This window comes from Rutilus rutilus (assembly GCF_951802725.1).
Source record: "Rutilus rutilus genome assembly, chromosome: 10".
NCBI classification, from domain to species: domain Eukaryota; kingdom Metazoa; phylum Chordata; class Actinopteri; order Cypriniformes; family Leuciscidae; genus Rutilus; species Rutilus rutilus.
In genome coordinates, this window is record NC_140215.1 from 9197605 (window position 1) to 9217257 (window position 19653).

General features: G+C 36.6%; 1 protein-coding gene across 1 annotated transcript in view; it reads left to right on the forward strand.

Annotated features, from left to right (window-relative positions):
• The window catches only part of bard1 (BRCA1 associated RING domain 1), a 32565-nt gene that overhangs the window by 10841 nt on the left and 2071 nt on the right, over nucleotides 1-19653 (forward strand). Inside the window, exons 5-9 of the mRNA XM_084420229.1 lie at nucleotides 2304-2476; nucleotides 9468-9585; nucleotides 9739-9874; nucleotides 12569-12664; nucleotides 18187-18284. Coding sequence (XP_084276355.1) covers nucleotides 2304-2476; nucleotides 9468-9585; nucleotides 9739-9874; nucleotides 12569-12664; nucleotides 18187-18284 — 621 coding nt within the window. The remainder of the gene's footprint in view (nucleotides 1-2303; nucleotides 2477-9467; nucleotides 9586-9738; nucleotides 9875-12568; nucleotides 12665-18186; nucleotides 18285-19653) is intronic.

The following is a 19653-nucleotide window of genomic DNA, read 5'->3' on the forward strand; positions in this document are numbered from 1 at the left end:
CAAACTGAATGTCAGAATGGGAAAGAAAGGTGATTTAAGCAATTTTGAGCGTGGCATGGTTGTTGGTGCCAGACGGGCCGGTCTGAGTATTTCACAATCTGCTCAGTTACTGGAATTTGCACGCACAACCATTTCTAGGGTTTACAAAGAATGGTGTGAAAAGGGAAAAACATCCAGTATGCGGCAGTCCTGTGGGCGAAAATGCCTTGTTGATGCTAGAGGTCAGAGGAGAATGGGCCGACTGATTCAAGCTGATAGAAGAGCAACTTTGACTGAAATAACCACTTGTTACAACCGAGGTATGCAGCAAAGCATTTGTGAAGCCACAACACGCACAACCTTGAGGCGGATGGGCTACAACAGCAGAAGACCCCACCGGGTACCACTCATCTCCACTACAAATAGGAAAAAGAGGCTACAATTTGCACGAGCTCACCAAAATTGGACAGTTGAAGACTGGAAAAATGTTGCCTGGTCTGATGAGTCTCGATTTCTGTTGAGACATTCAGATGGTAGAGTCAGAATTTGGCGTAAACAGAATGAGAACATGGATCCATCATGCCTTGTTACCACTGTGCAGGCTGGTGGTGGTGGTGTAATGGTGTGGGGGATGTTTTCTTGGCACACTTTAGGCCCCTTAGTGCCAATTGGGCATCGTTTAAATGCCACGGCCTACCTGAGCATTGTTTCTGACCATGTCCATCCCTTTATGACCACCATGTACCCATCCTCTGATGGCTACTTCCAGCAGGATAATGCACCATGTCACAAAGCTCGAATCATTTCAAATTGGTTTCTTGAACATGACAATGAGTTCACTGTACTAAAATGGCCCCCACAGTCACCAGATCTCAACCCAATGGAGTATCTTTGGGATGTGATGGAACGGGAGCTTCGTGCCCTGGATGTGCATCCCACAAATCTCCATCAACTGCAAGATGCTATCCTATCAATATGGGCCAACATTTCTAAAGAATGCTTTCAGCACCTTGTTGAATCAATGCCACGTAGAATTAAGGCAGTTCTGAAGGCGAAAGGGGGTCAAACACAGTATTAGTATGGTGTTCCTAATAATCCTTTAGGTGAGTGTATATTGTGGCATCGTGAGAGGGTATGTCAGAGAGGCATGGTATGTGCCATCTAGGTAGTTGCAGCAATGGAGACTACAAACCAAGATGGCCACCTGGTCCTGGACTACAGTTACCAGGTTCCTCAGCGATGGGGGACGCTGAGTGAAGGACTGGCTGTTTTTTGTTAGAGAGCATAAAGAGAAGCTGGAAGAGTGTTTTGGTTAAAACCTTTTCGAGTTTTGAGTTGATTATTAAAAAGAAACCAGACTTGATCTCTGCCTGGACTCGATTTGTGAAGCAACCCACACTTTGGTGATACCCTACCTCTCACGATGCCACAATATACAAGGGATTTTATATTATTATTATTATTATTATTATTATTATTATTATTATTATTATTATTATTATGTATGTATTTATTTAATTTTACATATGTCAGATTGGGGCAAGTTGTCTAGTGATAAGGATTATTCATTAAAATAGTTTTATAATGTAAACCTTTTTTTTGTTGGCCAAAACAATGGTTTAATATTTTTATCTTTTTATGAAATGTTTTGTTTTTCATAGTTGTTTTGCTGTTTAAATTATGCTCATGCTTACTGGCAGGTTCCATTGGGAAAACTTACTCCATATAGTGTTATAGACAATGCTTACCCCATATAGCCAGTTTTCAGTGAACTGTGTCTTTCTTTCCTGAGCAACACTGGTGGAAATGTTTGTACTGTAGCTTTTTTTGTAGCCAAGACTCCATGGTTTGTGACTCCACAGAAATGTACTTTTAAAAAGTAAACACCCTGAGAAATATTCACTGGAGTAAAAAAGTGTGACCCTTCGATCTGGTCCCATATATTTGAAATTGTACTTTACAAATGTATTTTACAGTTTAAATAATATATTGTTATTTCTTTCGCAGTAGGCTACTGAGAATTGGGGAAAGGAGTCTTGACAGCTGAATCATACATTTCCTATGAAAAACCTTTCAAAACTGGAATAATGAACCACAACATGTTCTAAGTTTCTTAAAGAAAAGTCTCTGCAAATATATAACTGCATTTTCCCTAGTCATAAATTCCACAGGTCTGGCTTAAAGACCTTTGTCAAGATGTTGATTCTGGGGAACTATTGGGTCAAGATTATTATAATAATGCTCTCACTCTTATAATCCTTCATAATATAGAACATTGTTGTACTAAGGCAATTATGTATGATCATTGTGTTTTGTTTTTGCAGCATGAGGCCTGTAATCTCGGTCATCTGGGAGTGGTGGAGGAACTGCTTCAGCAGGGGGCGCTGTTGAACACACCAGGTTATCAGAATGACTCTCCACTGCATGATGCCGTCAGGAACGGCCACATAGCGGTGGTCAAGCTCTTGGTTGAACGAGGCGCGTCCCAAAGTGTTGTGTGAGTACTTGACTTCACATTCTCTCACCTGATTAAAAACTGAAGCAAGTCAACAGAAGCTTAGGTTTGGTTGAATATACTCAATTGGGGGGAATGTATGGTATGTGTGGATTATACTTTTTTATAATAAATAGAAAAAAACAAAAGAGCAGCATTTTCTTGAAATATTTTTTTTAACATTATAAATGTCTTAGTTGACTTGCTGAATAAAATACAGTTTCCATATATAGCCAAAATATAAAGCAGCGAAAACTACATGTACACACTACCGGTCAAAAGTCTGGACTGTAAGGACTGTTTTTTGGAAACTTTGGATTTTTTTTTTTTTACATATTAAAATAACTTCATCTCATTTGATATTTAATTTTTAATTAATTTGTTTTCATTTTAAAATAAACTAAAAATATAGGATTTGTCGTAACATAAATACACATCTTGCATCAAACTGTAATCAAAACAATACAACTAATACTATTAAATGAATAGTTGTGAAGAAGTCAATATATCTGCATTTGACCGAGTCAGTAATACAAAAGATGTTGAAAAATCTCTTCAAGTTGACACGTCTACCGTTGCAACTTTACATGTTCATACCTCATATCTTGCTCATATCTTGTGACTGCGCCGTTGTGTATACCTGGTGTAGAGATGTTCGGGATCTTCTTCCCACATGCCCTTTATCTTAATGAACTCTATTTCCCCAAGATTGGCAGCAAACCCAGATGCACGAATACTCATCCCGAGAGTTCTCTTTATACGTCTCTGCGTCTCTTTTTGTCTGTCTGCCCTTTGTACATTGATTGACTAGTGCTGTGCTGTACATTGGGAGAGCATAAAGCATCAGCAGATTTATGCTTCGTTAGTCAATGGTGAAGTGAAGCATCAGCTCTGTCATAGAAGCACTGCACAGAAGCAATCCACTCCTGTCAGACGTAATCAATCACTTTCACTCCTTGCGGTCTGGAATTGGAGCAGTGGGGCTATGGGGGGGAACTGCTGTGGGCAGAGCCTTCGCTGTAATGTGTTGTATGAATTGAATGGCACATCCCTGCTGTACCAGCAGTAATCTTTAATGCGTTTCAGAACAGAAAAGATGCTTCTTGGGGGACCATGCAGGTAGCAAGTACAAGCAAGACAGAGCCGGCAGTTCTGTTCTAAAACTTAGCGAGTTGTCTGCTGGCTACATAAGCAGCACCTAACTGTCACAGGACCTCATATGTGACTGATTTGAAACGTTCTGCATAGACAGCTACTCGCAGAACATCACACAAACAGCGCTTTGTTTACATTCACAAACACATGTATGTATGTATGTATGTATGTGTGTGTGTGTGTGTGTGTGTATGTGTGTATGTGTGTATGTGTGTATGTGTGTATGTGTGTATGTGTGTATGTATGTATGTATGTATGTATGTATGTATGTATGTATGTATGTATGTATGTATGTATGTATGTATGTATGTATGTATGTATGTATGTATGTATGTATGTATGTATGTATGTATGTATTAAAAGGGGTCATGACATGAAAAATTCAATTAGTTCATAAATTCATAATTTCATAGCTCTAATCGTCGTCCTCATTCTAAACAAAGCATTTATTTAATCAAGCTCCAAAAACGTCTCGTTTGGATATTGTGGGATCTGTGACGTCACGTGGGCAAAATACATTTGCATATGACTGCCTCCAGAGCGAGACATTAACGAATAGTTATACATCAGTGCACCATTGGCCCCGCCCACTGGCATTCCGTCACTTAACGGCTGATATTTGCCTACACTGGATGTTCGCGTCTCGTCAAAAGCAAAAACAACCCATTAAAATCACTGACGCTGTCCACACTGGATGCAGTAAGAGCTGCACAATTCTGGATAAATTGAGATTCATGATTTTTATTTTTTGGTTTAAAATATAGATCACAATTCTCCCATGACCGCAGACAAACTAAACAAAATAACATGCAATTTACTAGAGGTTCTAACAAAATGGTATTTGCTGCAGTCTATTACATTTTTTTTTATTAATTTGAATGAAGTATTAAAGTATGTAACTTATATATAGAGCTGCATGCGTCTTGCGGGAAGAACACTGTAGCTGGAGCTACTTCTCTCTGTTCATGTCTATGATGAGTCACGCAGGTACTGGGCTACTCCGCAGCGGTGGCGACCCGACCAATCTGAAATAGTCCAATATAAACACGTTTTATAGGTGTACCGTAATGATTCAGGATAAGACAAAAACACAGTTTATAAAATGGATTCATGTTGTACTCGCCTATATACATTTTGTTAAATTTGAGAACACAAAGTTACATACTCCAGCATTAAAGGGTAACTCTCGCCAAATTGCAACCTTGGCTATTTTTGTTAATCTACCCGAAGATGTGTAAAAGCATAATTAGAATGGAAACGCCACTTTTAAGATTGACTGTATTTTCGTTTTCGGTCAAAATGCCTTTTGAATGGCAGCGCTAGGGGCACTACAGTGATAGCATCAAAATCGCTATTTTAAAACACTAAGGAGGCTCGACACAACATGAAACTGTGCTTGAAGTATCACCAGGGGCTCTACACATGAACTCGAGCATTGACAACATTGTTTGTGTACACAAAGTTTACTAAAAAGAAAGGTTTTGTACGACTCACTTTATCAGTTGCATAATGTTTCCGTCCGCTGGCATTTTGTCAGTCAAATATAGTCGATCTCCGAATGCAACGTAACAGGGAGGAGAGTAAAGATGGAAAGCTCCTAGAGCTTAGTTCCATATAAATTCACTGATAATTTGTTGTTTTGTCGTTAGTGAAAATCAAATCAATATTGACCTTGCATTTGAAAAAGGATCCTCATATAAGAAACAATACTAAAATTCAGAGTCAGTTCATTCGCATTCGGAGATCGACTATTTTTGACTGTCAAAATGCCGGCGGCTGGAAACAACAACAGTTGTTCAAAACCTTTATTTAATTTTTTTTTATAAAAAACTTATTTGTATACCTTTTAAAAGGTTTGAATTAATAATTCAATGACTCACTCATAAATACTTGTTTAATTACTGAATGAATCAGTGTTTTTGAACATCTCTTGCGTGAATGATTCAATGACAAATAAACTTAAGTCACTTGCCACCACCTACTGGTGTAACGATGTAATTGATACAATCTTTATTTGAAATGTCAAGTTATTTTCAGAAGGTGATTTGCTCTATTTTGATCTCTACCATAGACATCAGTGTTTATATCTGAACTATAAACTTTTTTCCCAGTACTTCTGTGATCATTTGAATTATTGTAACCGACACAACTATACTGTAATGTTCAAAAGTCTGTTTTATACATGATAACTGCTTTCTCTGGGTCAATGGCACAAACACGGACCTTAATGTTCCGGTGTAATTTTGTCAAAGGTTTAAAGCTACAATATGTTTTTTTGTTTTTCGCCACCAGGGGTCGCTAACCTTTTACAATAACAAAGGCGTAGATTGATGACGCAGTGATAAGCGGAATCATGGAACTTGCCGTCATGCTGATTGATCTAATAATTTTTATGGATGAGTGAAAACATTCAGGTTTTTTAACATGACTGTGGTATGAAGCAGGGTGCGATCGCTAATGAGAGACAGATATCATATCTCACCTGTCTAATAAAGTACATGCAAGAGCTCTGTCAAGTCGAAGTTTGCCGCAAAGCTCTCGGCATCTCGAAAACGCCACGCCGATATTGATCCTCGTTTTATTTCTCCTTTTGTCCCAAAGTCTGCTTGTCATGCTCCATAATGTTTGAACGAAACAACAGTGTGCCGCTAAACATTACGCAGTTGTCCACATCTGTCGCCATGGTTACTATGGCAGCATGAGTGGAAACCAGGGATAACGCGGATATTGCGTCATTGACAGGCGACAAGGGACGGGCACTATTTAAAATTGTGAATTTCTCTGAATTTACAAATTCTTGGAAACATTTAGGATAATGTAAGTACATAATTGAAATAAATAAATAACACTTTGCAAGTGGTTTTTGGATATTTTGATACAAAATTCTTACATATTGTACCTTTAATAGACACAGGTGAATCATTGTCATAGGAATGCAATTGCGATCTTTTTAACAATTAATGGTCCAGCTCTAGATACAGATTCATTTTCAGTTTCTAACATATTCCGCGCACTTGAGTCTGTCAGTCCAGTTTAAACAGCTCCTCTGCGTCTCTGTACAGACTTCTGAAGGATCCCAGCTTCGGAAACAAGTGGATGGTTTATTTTAATGGCGTCCCAGATCGCTTCAGAGGATGATGTGTTTGTTCGGAGAATTTGACTGCAGATTGATTTGTAAACGAGGCACAGTGTAATAGAGAGTTCGCAACAACTTTTGTGAAAAGATGAGGCAGCCAATATTTGACCATTTTAAAACTGTAATGCCTGCTCGGCTGTTTGTCGGTATCTGCAACACCATTGAAAAAGCTATACTGGTCAACCACACTTTTAAATTTGTTCAGCTTGGTGCAGTGCATTCTGGTCTTAGGTGTTTTAGGAGGCAGCATAATTAAGATTCCATGACACTTAGTAAGGCAGCTCACTAGGCTTTGGAACACAACAGCTGTGTACTAGTAGGAACATTTAGATTGATTGGGCTTGCATAAGCTTGATTTGTTTTGTTGATCTGATCCGAGCAAAGGAGCGAACTTCTTTCTTTCAGTCGATGAGATTCCGGTTAGCTCTAGTGCTTAGCACCACCGTTCTTGATTGCTTCGGTTATGTGGACAGGAACAGCTGGAGCACCTCCGAGGACTCATTTTCACATCACATTCGATCTATGATTCATTGGTCCTTTTACCATTGGCATCTGTGTCTGATTTGTCAACTGCGAGATAGATGCAGTTGCTGAGAGGTTTTAGCTTACTAATATCACTCTTTAACCACATGGAGTGTCTTATTTTGCTGGAGGTGATGAATGCACACCTCCCCTTTATTAGTATGGGTAACACACACACACACATGCATGTATGTGACGTCTGCGAATGAGACACTTTGGCATTATTGGATTTTCACTTTTTGAGATTAGAAGCTGTGCGCCGACCTAAACAAAATCATTTACATCCAATGGGAGCGTGAAGAGACTGTGGGCTTGTTTGGGGGGGTGTGGGGTGGCTCATGAATCCAAATGAAATTTTATGGACCAGTGGACCTCTTAATTGCCCCCCAGGTGTTATCTGTGCTAAAGCTTAATCTCAACATACATCCCTCTCTACTTTCTTTCATTTCCACCTCTCTTTCCCTAACAGCCAACAGGGACAAATGATCCGACGAGGGGCCGTCACATACTGCTTGCCAAACAGATCCTTTTCGGGGTTTGTCCTAGGCCTTAACGTCTCGCTCATCTAATAGTTTTGCATATTAAGTGAGTTGCACTGTTTAAACGAGGTCATAATCTGCAAACGCTTGAGTATTTTGAGGCCCTGTCCCTAATGCAACCCTCAAAAGTCCTACGCTTTGGCATAAGACAGTGCAGACCTGGCGGGCACTGGGTTATAATAGCGTACACATTTGTGACACACTTTAACTTGCTTTGGCATAATTATGGTAAATAAATAACGCCCTTTTATGTCCCCCAAGGTTGCATTTCTTTGATCATAAATGGTTAAAAATAACATTGTGAAATATTACAATTTAAAATAACCTTTTTCTATTTGAATATATCAGTTAAGATTTTAATTTTCAGCATCCATTACTTCAATTTTCAGTGTCATAAGATACCTAACTCCTTCAGAATTCATTCTAGTATGCTGATTTGGTGCTCAAGAAACATTTCTTCTTCTTATCAATAATTATTTAATGATTAATATTTAAATTATTTAATTAATACAAATGAATAATTATTATTGAAAAGTTGTGCTGCTTAATATTTTTGTGGAAACAAGGATTCTTTGATGAATGGAAAGTTCAAAAGAACAGCACCTGGTTGTAGCAGATTTTTTTTTTAAATAATAAGCATCTTTACTGTCGCTTTTGATCAATTTAATGCTTCCTTGGTGAATACATTTTTTTTGTTTTTGTTTTTAAACTAAAATTATGCTTTATATTAATAAACCTTGATGGTTGGACAACAGGTACGCAGGACACAGATAACTACAGAACGGGAAAAAGTCCCATGAACAGCTGTAGCATACAAAATCCCATTTATTTAAACAGAAACTCTTCTTTTTCATGATTTATAATAAACTAATATTAGGAATTTTGCCAGCTACAGCAGTGTGCGGGAAAATCATCATGATTTCATTACTTGGGAGATTCATATCAATTCTAAAAAATAAAGATTTTGTTTACTTGCACTATTATAGATACAAAAGTTCTTCAAGAAGAACATTCCATCAAAATTACAAGTAATATCTCTGCCTTATTTTTAGCCAATAAACTCTTTCCCCGCCAGCGTTACAAAAGTTGCCAATTGTGTGAATATCTGAACATGCAATATATCAAAAGAAAGAACAGAGCCTCTCCTTTTAAACAAATGAACAAAAACCTTTTTATCAACACTTTAATGTGATGTGATTAAATATCATAAAAAAGCTACATTTTGAGCAAAAAGCTGAGAAAATCGTGTTTTTGTCAAAGACTACATCCAGATCGGATTCAGAACTATGATCAAAACATAGATGGAGTAGATCGAGTCCATCAACACCCCTAAAGCTTCCCAGTCCTATAGCTCGTCCTGGGTCGACATTTCATTAAATTCACTTTTTAAGTCACAAAATGACAAAAGGGACATCTTTTATTTGTGCATTTCTTTGAAGTTCACAAAACAAACCCACAAAGTGCACCATTTTGTGAGGCTTATTTATTTCAGGTTGGTTGAAGCACCAACTTTTCTGTGTGCATAATGCATTAGCAGGCTTAACAGAAAAACATCTAGAGGATACACAGTATGTCCTTGAACATGTTTTCTTTTCAATAAAGTGTACTTTGCATAAACTATACATATGTCTGTGTTTCCCAGAAATATGCTTGGCCTGCGGCCGGTGGATTATGCACTGACTCCAGAAATGCAGGAGGTCCTAAGAATGGCCCCGGAAGCTTTAACAACCACCCTGAGGCCCCGCGTCAGCCTCAATAAGGTACACGACCCATACCTTCCGCACAAACAAATAGACGCACTGAAAACAAACAGACCAAAATTGCTGGTATTTTGCACTTTATCTTGTATGTTGCTTTTAGACTGCATCTGTCAAGAGCATAAATGCAAATGAAGTTTATTTGTATTCCTGCAGGCTACAGGGAGACGTGTGCGGGAGACGGGTCCAGTGGTTCTGACTGGCAGTCAGCTGACGCAGACTCAGCAGAAGCAGCTCGCCAAAGCCGCTCAACTTCTTGGAGGAAAACAAGTGAAGTCCTTTTCAAGTGCAGGTACATCTCCTTTGAGTTTTGTGTAAAGGAATGAGTGGGCGCCGGTGTATCATAGTATGAGTCATTTTATATCAGGGTAATGGTATACTCTGCCGTTCAAAAGTTTGGGTTTGGTAAAACATTTTTAATGCTGTCTTTATGCTCACCATGGCTGCAATTATTTGATGATAAATGCAGTCAAAACAGTTATTTAAATTGTAATAATATTTCACAATATTACTGTTTTTTAATTTATATTACAATTTTATTTTTGTGATGGAAAAGCTGCATTTTCAGCATCATTACTCCAGTCTTCAGTGTCACATGATGAAATCATTGTAATATGCTGATTTGCTGCTCAAGAAACATTTCTTATTACATTATTATTAATGTTGAAAAGTTGTTCTGCTTAATTTTTGTGGAAACCGTGATACAAACAAAGTTCAAGAAAACAACATTTATTAGAGATATAAATATTTTGTAACCTTAAAAATGTCTTTACTGTCATTTTCGACCAATTCATTGCATCCTTGCTGAATAAAAGTATTTGTTTCTTTCATAAAAAATCTATACATGAAAAAACCAGCAAATGTATGTCTTGACTTATGAAAACAAAATAACACATGAAGACAAAACAGCTTCATATTATTTAACATCAGTTGCAAACAAAATACTCAAAACAGCAAAATTATTATTGATAGTTTTGACTAAATTCTGATTGGAAGAACCACATCCAAAGCCTTTGTAAAATAGCTTTTAATACATTTTGTGAAGTTGAAAATGTTATTTTTCTAACTTTTAAAGTCCAGCATAGTCTAATATCTGTGTTAAAACAATGGACCAATCAAATTAACATGGTGGCAGAATAAGCTTATTTACATATGCATAAGCATATGAGTGTTTATATTACCAATGGTGTAGGATTGTTTATGTGCTAAAAAATCATCGAAACAGATTTTTTGACATGCTAATTTTGCTTCATATAATCATTTAATACATATTATCATGAAATATGTGGCATTTAATCAGAATACATTTTAAATTTAATTGCACGTCAGGTCTTAATATTTTTTTGTGTCTGCTGAGGATAGAACTATTCTAACACCTCGTGGACGGCTCAGCCCTTGGAGACGACAACAATGAAACATTTTCTGAGCGGTGAATTGAAGTGTCTCTTCTTTCTTTGCCTTTCTTCCATCACATAGAAGAGCATTACAAGGCATCCAGCTGGAGCATAAGAGGGATATTATGAAATCATACATTATAAAACCAGCACTTTCAGTGACAAATGTAGCTCTCGCAGAGTCTTTCGACGACTCCAGAAATCACACCAACAGACAAACAATGTGCAATGTCTCATCTTCTAAGCAATCAAAGTTGAAACAGAGTAGAATTAAAGTAATTGAAGTGGTTTCTCATAGGCTGCACAAAGCTGAACAAGGGCAAAATGCAATTTTCTCAAAGAATGTAGACTATGCGTTTGTCACAACAAAGAGGGGAGCTTTGTGTTTTCTAGAATTAAAATGATCCCTAGGGCTTGGCGAAGTGTAGCGTGCTACTTCTATATTAGGTGCTTCTATGTAGTGTCTTTGTTTTTCTGAAACATCTATTCACTTTTTGCATGTTTTGTAAGATTCCCCTATCTGTGAAACACATTTTATTAGATTGTCCTGGACTTAATACTAGTAGAATGCTCTTTTATGAAGTTACCTCACTTAGTAAGATTATGCCTGAAAAGGTTATTTAAAAAAAAAAACTTGCTGTTTTTGTTTGTTTGGTTTTTATTGTATTTAAATGATATTTGTTTTTTGTAATTTCATTTTTGCCATGAAAATAGCTTTGAATGCTAACATGGCACTAAATAAAACAATCTGAATCTTATACATATATTGTGTGCAGTGTTGCACATCAATTGTATGAAAACTATAACTATATGAAAACCAGTTTGGTAAATTAAATAAAACTCGGAGCCCTTAAAGGAACATGGTAATGGAATAAAAAATATGAGATGAGAGAAAAAAATGTAAATGCTTTTGCTTTCCCTCGCAAAAGTTTTCCGTTCCTTTTGAGAAACTTTGCGTTCGCTTGCAAAGGACTCAAAAGTTTCTCGGGATGCAAAACATTTGCTAGAGAACGCGAAAGCATTGACATTTTCATCAATTTTTTTTTTTTCATCATCATGTCCCTTTGATTGAACTTTTTTTTTAAGGCAGCATGGACAACAATAAAAAAGAAAAATTGTGTGTAACTGAAATAAGTTTGAGTTGAAGTACTTAAACTGAAATAAAAATAAATTGAAGATAAATAGAAATAAAAAACTAATACAAATGATAACGGCACATAACATTACTAAAAACTGGAACTATAAAAATAAAAGCTATTTCAAAATGTTAATACTATAATAGTGTATATATATAATACATACTACTAAAATAACTCTGAGATTAACAAAGACAACTACCTGGTTAATCAACAACTTAACTGGCAGTATTTTAATTTCACACTGCTTTACAAATAATCATAATTCCACATCTGATGATCATGAATGAATGAATTCAAGTGAGCTTTAGACATAACCAGTGAATATTTACTGATTACAATGCTTAGTTCTCAATAGAAATGAATACAGGTGTAATATATTACCATATTACTAGTCATTTATTTGTTTATTTCTTGTGATTAATTGCTTCACTCTTTGATTAAATGTCTCTCCAGTCACCCATGTGGTTGTACCAGATGTTCCCATCATGCCCTCTACCCTGACCACACTGCAGGGAGTCCTCAACGGCTGCTGGATGCTCCGTTTCAGCTGTAAGTGCACAGTAACCAGTCAAAGCTTTAGATAAAATAGTTTATGCTTAGTTTGATAAGTCTGCATGAATATTAGTACTATTCAAATGTCTCTATCTGAACTCTTATAATATAATATAATATAACTTTAATACAGTCCCCAAAGTAATAGGGTTACTTGCGCCTGCTAGCGTCCAGATTTGCAAACATGCGTTTTGGTGAGCATTTACTCTGTGTTGTTCTTGATGAGCAAAGTCTATTTCGATTGGACAAACCATATGTTTGGAAATGGTTTTCTATTTCATTTAATGCAGCTATAAATTTAGCATGTGGTCCTTTTCTCGTGAATTAATCAGCGATTGATATTTCCATACGATTTCTCACATCTTCAGTTTAATAGTGAAAATCAATAGACTGGGTTGAATAGGCTGAAGCCATGCCCATTCATTTTAGTTCTGATTCAAGTAATCCCTTTCCTTTTTTGAGTCTGCCTTCTGTGCTGAATTCATTTTGCTCTATGTGTGAGCAGCATCAGTAGTGCACGGCCGTTCTCGCATGCAACCTTGGAGGTGTTTGTTCTCCAAGCTATCTGTTTTTTGATTTTGGTTATTGTTAACATATTTGCTATCCATTTTTAATATCCAGCCCACAATAGACAACACCTTTTGAGGGCAGTTTTACGGCATTATCTATCAGTTCTCCCTATGGATACGAACAGTTGTAAAAGCCTTGTGGTGGAAATGTTACTTGCTGGAAATTAGAAATGCTTGATGTATCATGATTTAAATCTATAGTGTTCCAGATTCACTTTTTCACATTCACCTAATTTAAAGCATTTCTAGTTATTACGCAAATCTCTAATAAGGTAAGATTGGGTTAACGAAAGGGACATGACTGAATGCATTACATATGTAAAAACTATTGTCAGCTATACACTAAAACTCTAAAGCTTTATTATCATTATTATTAATTATAAATATTACTTATAATACTTAATAGTATTGATATAATAAGAATCATATTTAGAATAAGAATGGAAATGTTGTGAGAATGGAAAAGCTTTTTGATATAACATTATTTTCATATAATTGTATTGCTATTATCATTTCATAATTATTAATAATATATTAATTATAATATTATTGTAGTGATGAGAATACAAATCCGAATAAGAATAATAATGGAAATATTGTAATGCATTACAGAAAAAAGCTTATTTTTTCAATTTTTTATAGCAATACTTTCAAATAATAATAATAGTAATAATAATAATAATAATAATAATAATAATAATCCTTATATTATATAATTCAGTATTAATTTAAATACTGTTATTTAATCAATGTTTTCATATAATAGTTTAATATAATAATTATTATTATTAATAAAAAAAGACAATATTTTCAACTTGTGTGTACCAAAATTGCACTGAAAAGAACTTTGCCTTGAGTATATCAGGCAAGGATTTAATAACAAGGGTTTCTGAATTCTACATATAGCCCCTTGAAATTGGAGACTTTGGTTTTTTTACCCTTCAATCTTTGCAGCAGTACCATGAGACGTTGCATTTTTATTATATCGCCATTTAAATGACATCACAATGTGATTTTTGTGCAACATTAATTATTGTCTTAAATGGAGGAATGAGTGAGTGTACATCAATCAGTTTAGCTCTCTGTCTGTGCCACACTGTATGAGCTCTTGATGTTCTGCCTGAGCTTTTCTGTATGGGTCTCCATGGCTCACTGTATCACGGTTCAGTGCCCATGAGTGTGTGAGCTGCCAGCGCCATGATCCACAGCCACCCACCGCACACACGCACGCTGAGCTTCGATGTCTCCCATCATTGTGAATCTAATTAGCTAATATGCTAATGGCTCTTTGGTGCTCGGCTAACAACCTGGCCCTATCGTCCAGAGAGAGAGTCGGATTAACCCTGGGATGTAACATTCTCACCGCCACCGCCCTCACAGGGACCCGGGAAATGAACACCATAATTAAAGAGGCAGAGGAAGTGCAATTACAGCTTATGATTACTATGGAGGTTTCTGAGTGTGCCTGCACTCGTTCCTATAGGTGTTTTGAGACTATGGGCTTGGCTGGTTATAGAGATAGCGATACACATTGACTCTTTGGATGCAGGAATACTAATCCTGCTAATGGCTCAGTGGCACACTTCCACAACGGAATGCAAAGTTTTAATCTAAAGTGGGTTATTCCATTACGATAAGAGACTACAGTGGGATGTGGACAAAAATGGTTGGTTACCCCTCCAATTTGATTTTCGTTCCTGGCCCGTTTCCACTTGGTATTGTGTTTTTTTATTTTTTTATTTATATATTAGTATTATTAAATAGTATGAAAATATTTAATGAACATTTTGATAGACTGAATTAAAATTAAAAGGGTTGAAAAGCAAACTTAAGGTCATGCTTCTTTTATGTTAATAATAATGTTAAAAAACTCTATAAATAATTTTACGATTCCGAGGTTCCTGGCTGTCCTGGAAGGAGTTATGGATGACGAACCTAGCTGAATGGAGAAGTTGTAATGAAGTGTTGGGTTGGCTGAGATCACATACTGTTCTGTCTTTGCAAGTGTGAGTTGAAGGTGGCGGTCCTTCATTCAGCAAGAAATGTCTCTCATGCAGACTGAGATGCGGGCAGCTACCATCGGATCATCTGGCTGTAATGAAAGGTAGAGTTGTATGTCCTCAGCATAGGAAAAGTCAGGTTTCTGAATGACAGATCCTAGTGATGTCTGTTACGGCTGTCTCATGTACCACAACATAAAAGAGGCAAACAACAAATTCTTCAAACATTAAACCAATTTATTTATAAAACAAGAAAACAATTGGTAGATATAGATGGAGAAGAGAAGTGGTCCAAGCACTGAGCCCTGAGGCACCCCAGTAGCTAGATGTTGCAACTTGGACCACTCACCCTTCAAAGACACCCTGAGGGACCTACTTGAGAGGTAAGACTTGAACCACTGGAGTGAGATTCCCATTGTCATGAGGGTTGACAGGAGAATCTGGTGGTTAACCATGCCAAAAGAAGCAGATGGATCCAGCAAGATGAGTACTAATGATTTGGAAGCTGCTTTTGCCAGTCGCAGAGCTTCAATAACCGAGAGCAAGGCAGTCTCGGTTGAGTGGCCGCTTTTGAAACCAGACTGGTTGTTGTCCAGGAGTTTGTTCTGTGTGAGAAAGGTAGAGACTTGCTTGAACGCGACTTGCTCAATTGTCTTAACAATGAATGGAAGAAGGCATATCGAATTTAGAGTGGGTTTCTTAAACCTTAAACAGGCAAGAGTGGAAAATGATCAACAAAAAGTAATTTCATGTCACTTTATATCATCTGAACTTAAGTAAAACATATCCAAAGGAATTTTTTTAATATTTGATATAGTTTGGATTTTATGAGTTGTATCTCTTAGGTTACATTGCCCTATTATGGTATAAAAAAGGCCAGTCATCAATATTTCTGATTTATTTGTTGCAAAAAAATGTAATATGCTAAATATATCGCATGTATGATATTTCTAAGTGTCCTTAAATTGAGGCATACACATTTCTTGTATTTTTACTGAGCTGAATTGTTTTGTCTTCAACCTCAAGGGAACTCTAGCCCTTGAGGTCCACTGTCCTGCAGGGTTGATCACACCTGTTCTACAATAAAATTAGCCGTGTGAAACCCTGCAGTAAAAATGCAAAGATGGAGTTAACTGAGCTTAATAATGTCAGTGTTATCTGTGAATATTAACATTTTGCACAATTGTTTAACTCAATACATAGATTGTGAAGGGGGACTGTGTACAGGGGGCCTATAAGGATCTTCCCTATAGGGCCCCGGTCCTGGAACAAGATTTCTACTGATGATAAAACAAATTAGCATATACAATTTGAACCAAGTCATGTGACCCACATACTACAAACAGACTAATCTATGATAATGATAACAGAACTGGATGAAAAATTCTTTCTCATGTGTATCCTGTTGCCTGTTTAGGGGTTAAGCAGTGGGGTTATCTGAGCCTGCTTAAATGCTGTGGGAAAGGTACCAGTGTGAAGTGCAGGTACAACAGAAGAAGAAATGGCTTGAAGCAGATGAGTGGGTATAGGATCAAGCGGACAGGAAGTAGGGTGATTGGAAAGGATGAGTTTGGAGACTTCTTCCCCCGAGAGCAGAGAAAAGGATGAGGAGAGTGTGTGTGTGTTTGCTGTTAATATGTGTTTGTCAGTTTGTGGTGTGGAGATTTGGCCACTTATTTTTGTTGTCTTTGATGAATAGAAAGTACAAAAGAACAGCATTTATTTGAAACAGAAACATTATTAACATTTTGTAACATTATTAATGTCGTCTTTACTGTTAGAGTGCATTTCAAAATTAATCTTACTGACCTTTTAAATGTGTGTGCATATATAATTTTTAATATATATTCATTTAAATTTGTTTAAAATACAGCTTATTTTAAATTTTATATAAATATTAATATATATGAATACACGCACACACACACACACACACACACACACACACACACACACACACTGTATATTTATAAATATTCAAATAAAGGCAAATGGCAAACTCTTATAACCCTGTTTCAATATAAAAGCATAAAAGACAGCCTTTCAGTTAGAGAAGCCAATGAGTGATCGAGCTAGCGTCTTTGCTCTTCTCTTAAACTGCTTCATAAATATTTTTAGATGCTCTACAAGGTGCTCATTTATTCCCCTTGTCCTTTTTCTGTCATTCTCATTGGAACAACAGACAATAGCTGCCTGTTACTCTAGAGCTCTTCAGTCAAGAAAGAGCCATTTCAGCCAGACGTACAACTAGGGCAAACTGAGCAGAACGCTATCAAATAGTTGTAAACAAGTTCAGCAGGCGAAAAAGGCTTGTGATGGAGGATTTGTTTTTTTTATATATGTGTGAAGAAGAAGCTGTTTTTTTTGGACAGCCTTGTGCAGCCGAGAGATCACTTGTAGTATATTGTGCTGAAGACGTTTTGTGAAGAATTTTACCTGACAGAAATGAATAAGAGAGAAAATGAGAGATCATCCCCTCTAGCTGTGCGTCTCCTGCCCTGAAGATCTTGTCCTGTTCTGTTACTTTTCCCAAGTAAAAGTTGTAAAATACAGCATAAGACTTGCAGAATTTAAGTGCACGTTGCATCACTGCTGTTGTACATATTTGCCTTGAAACTTTTACACTTAGAAGTTCACCCGAAAAATGAAAAATCTCTTTATTTTCTCGCCCTTGTGCTTTTTTCTTCCCCCCATCAAACAAAAAAGGAGCAGCTTTTTTCCATTTGACTGTCACTCTTCAAAACAGACCAAAAACACAGTAAAAGAACTATAATAAATGTATTAGCCACTATATTTTTAGTGTTATGTAGCCATATAATATCTTTGTGTGAGGATTTTGTATTTCAAAATAACGAAAAAAAAAAATAGCATACAGCATAGCATACTGTCCATTTAAAATGCTGATGTATAGCTGCTAAGTTGATCTGTAATGTTTCGCTCTCTTTTCCAGGGGTGTGTTGTAGCCTTCAGGCAGGCAGCTGGGTCGGGGAGAGCGAGTACCAGGCAGGTGACGGCCCCCTGCGTGCCCGTGCGAACAGAGGCAGCCTGGTGAGTGACAGGCCGCCATGTGAAGGTTCTAACAGTTATCGACACATTTTCCTCTCCAGAGAGGAGGTATAATGGCTGAGTGAAACCCTCTCTTGGTCCTGCTCTTTAATGGTCTCTCATTGTCAATCTGCCATGTTGATCTGTTCTCCTCAGGCTGGCTTGGCTTTTATTACTGACTGTGCTATGGATTGTGGCTTGTTTAGAAAGCCACACACTTCCTCGAGGACAGGGAATTCAAAGGGAGTCAACACACTTGTGACTTTCTGAGAGGACTGTGCATTGTGAGACAATATAGGGCACTGGTGATCTCCCTAGGCCACGGTGTACTGCTTAAATGCAATGCAGCAAAGAAGCCAAGCTTGCTGTTCTGCTCCGATTGCTAAGAAGACTCGTGACGCAGTTTAATAGCAGCATCTTTGCAGTCATTTAACATAAAAATCACAGGGTTTTGGATGCGTGGTAGGACGAGGGGATATTTTCACAATACATTCTTGATTATTTTGCTGGTTATGTAAAATGAAGCAACATTTGTAAACATCAAAATGGCTTTACATTCTATTTGTCCATGATGGTTTCTGAAGGCCAGCTGCGGAAGCATTCCTTGTCTAATTACTTGCGATTTATTATGTTAGTATTAAGGTGTTTTAATTGCACTTCTGATTCAAACTTCAGTAGCAAAAATGCTGCTTTAAATTCAGATTCAAACTCTGATTTGATGATTTTTCTTCATCACTCGAATATTATCACAGAAGGTATTGAATATTTTGGTAAAAATATGTGGGTAATTATGGAAGTTTATTGCTGTAAATGGTACACTACCGTTCAAAAGTTTGGGGTCAGTAAGATATTTAATGTTTTTAAAAGTAGTCTCTTCTCCTCACCAAGGCTGCATTTATTTGATAAAAAAAACAATAAAAAAAAACAGGAATATTGTGAAATATTATGACAATTTAAAATGACTGTTTTCTATTTGAATATATTTTAAACTGTAATTTATTCCTGTGATCAAAGCTGAATTTTCAGCATCATTACTCCAGTCTTCAGTGTCACATGATCTTTCAGAAATCATTCTAATATGATGATTTGATGCTCAAGAAACATTCATTATTATCAATGTTGAAAACAGTTGTCTACAATTTTTTTTCAAAATTCTTTGATGAATAGAAGGTTCAAAAGAACAGCATTTATCTGAAATCTAAAGCTTTTGTAACATTAAACACTACCGTTCAAAAGTTTGGGGTCAGTAAGAATTTTAATTTTATTTTTGGGGGAAAGAAATAAAAGAAATCAATACTTTTATTCATCAAGGATGAGTTAAACTGATCAAAAGTTACAGTAAAGACATTTATAATGTTAGAAAATATTCTAT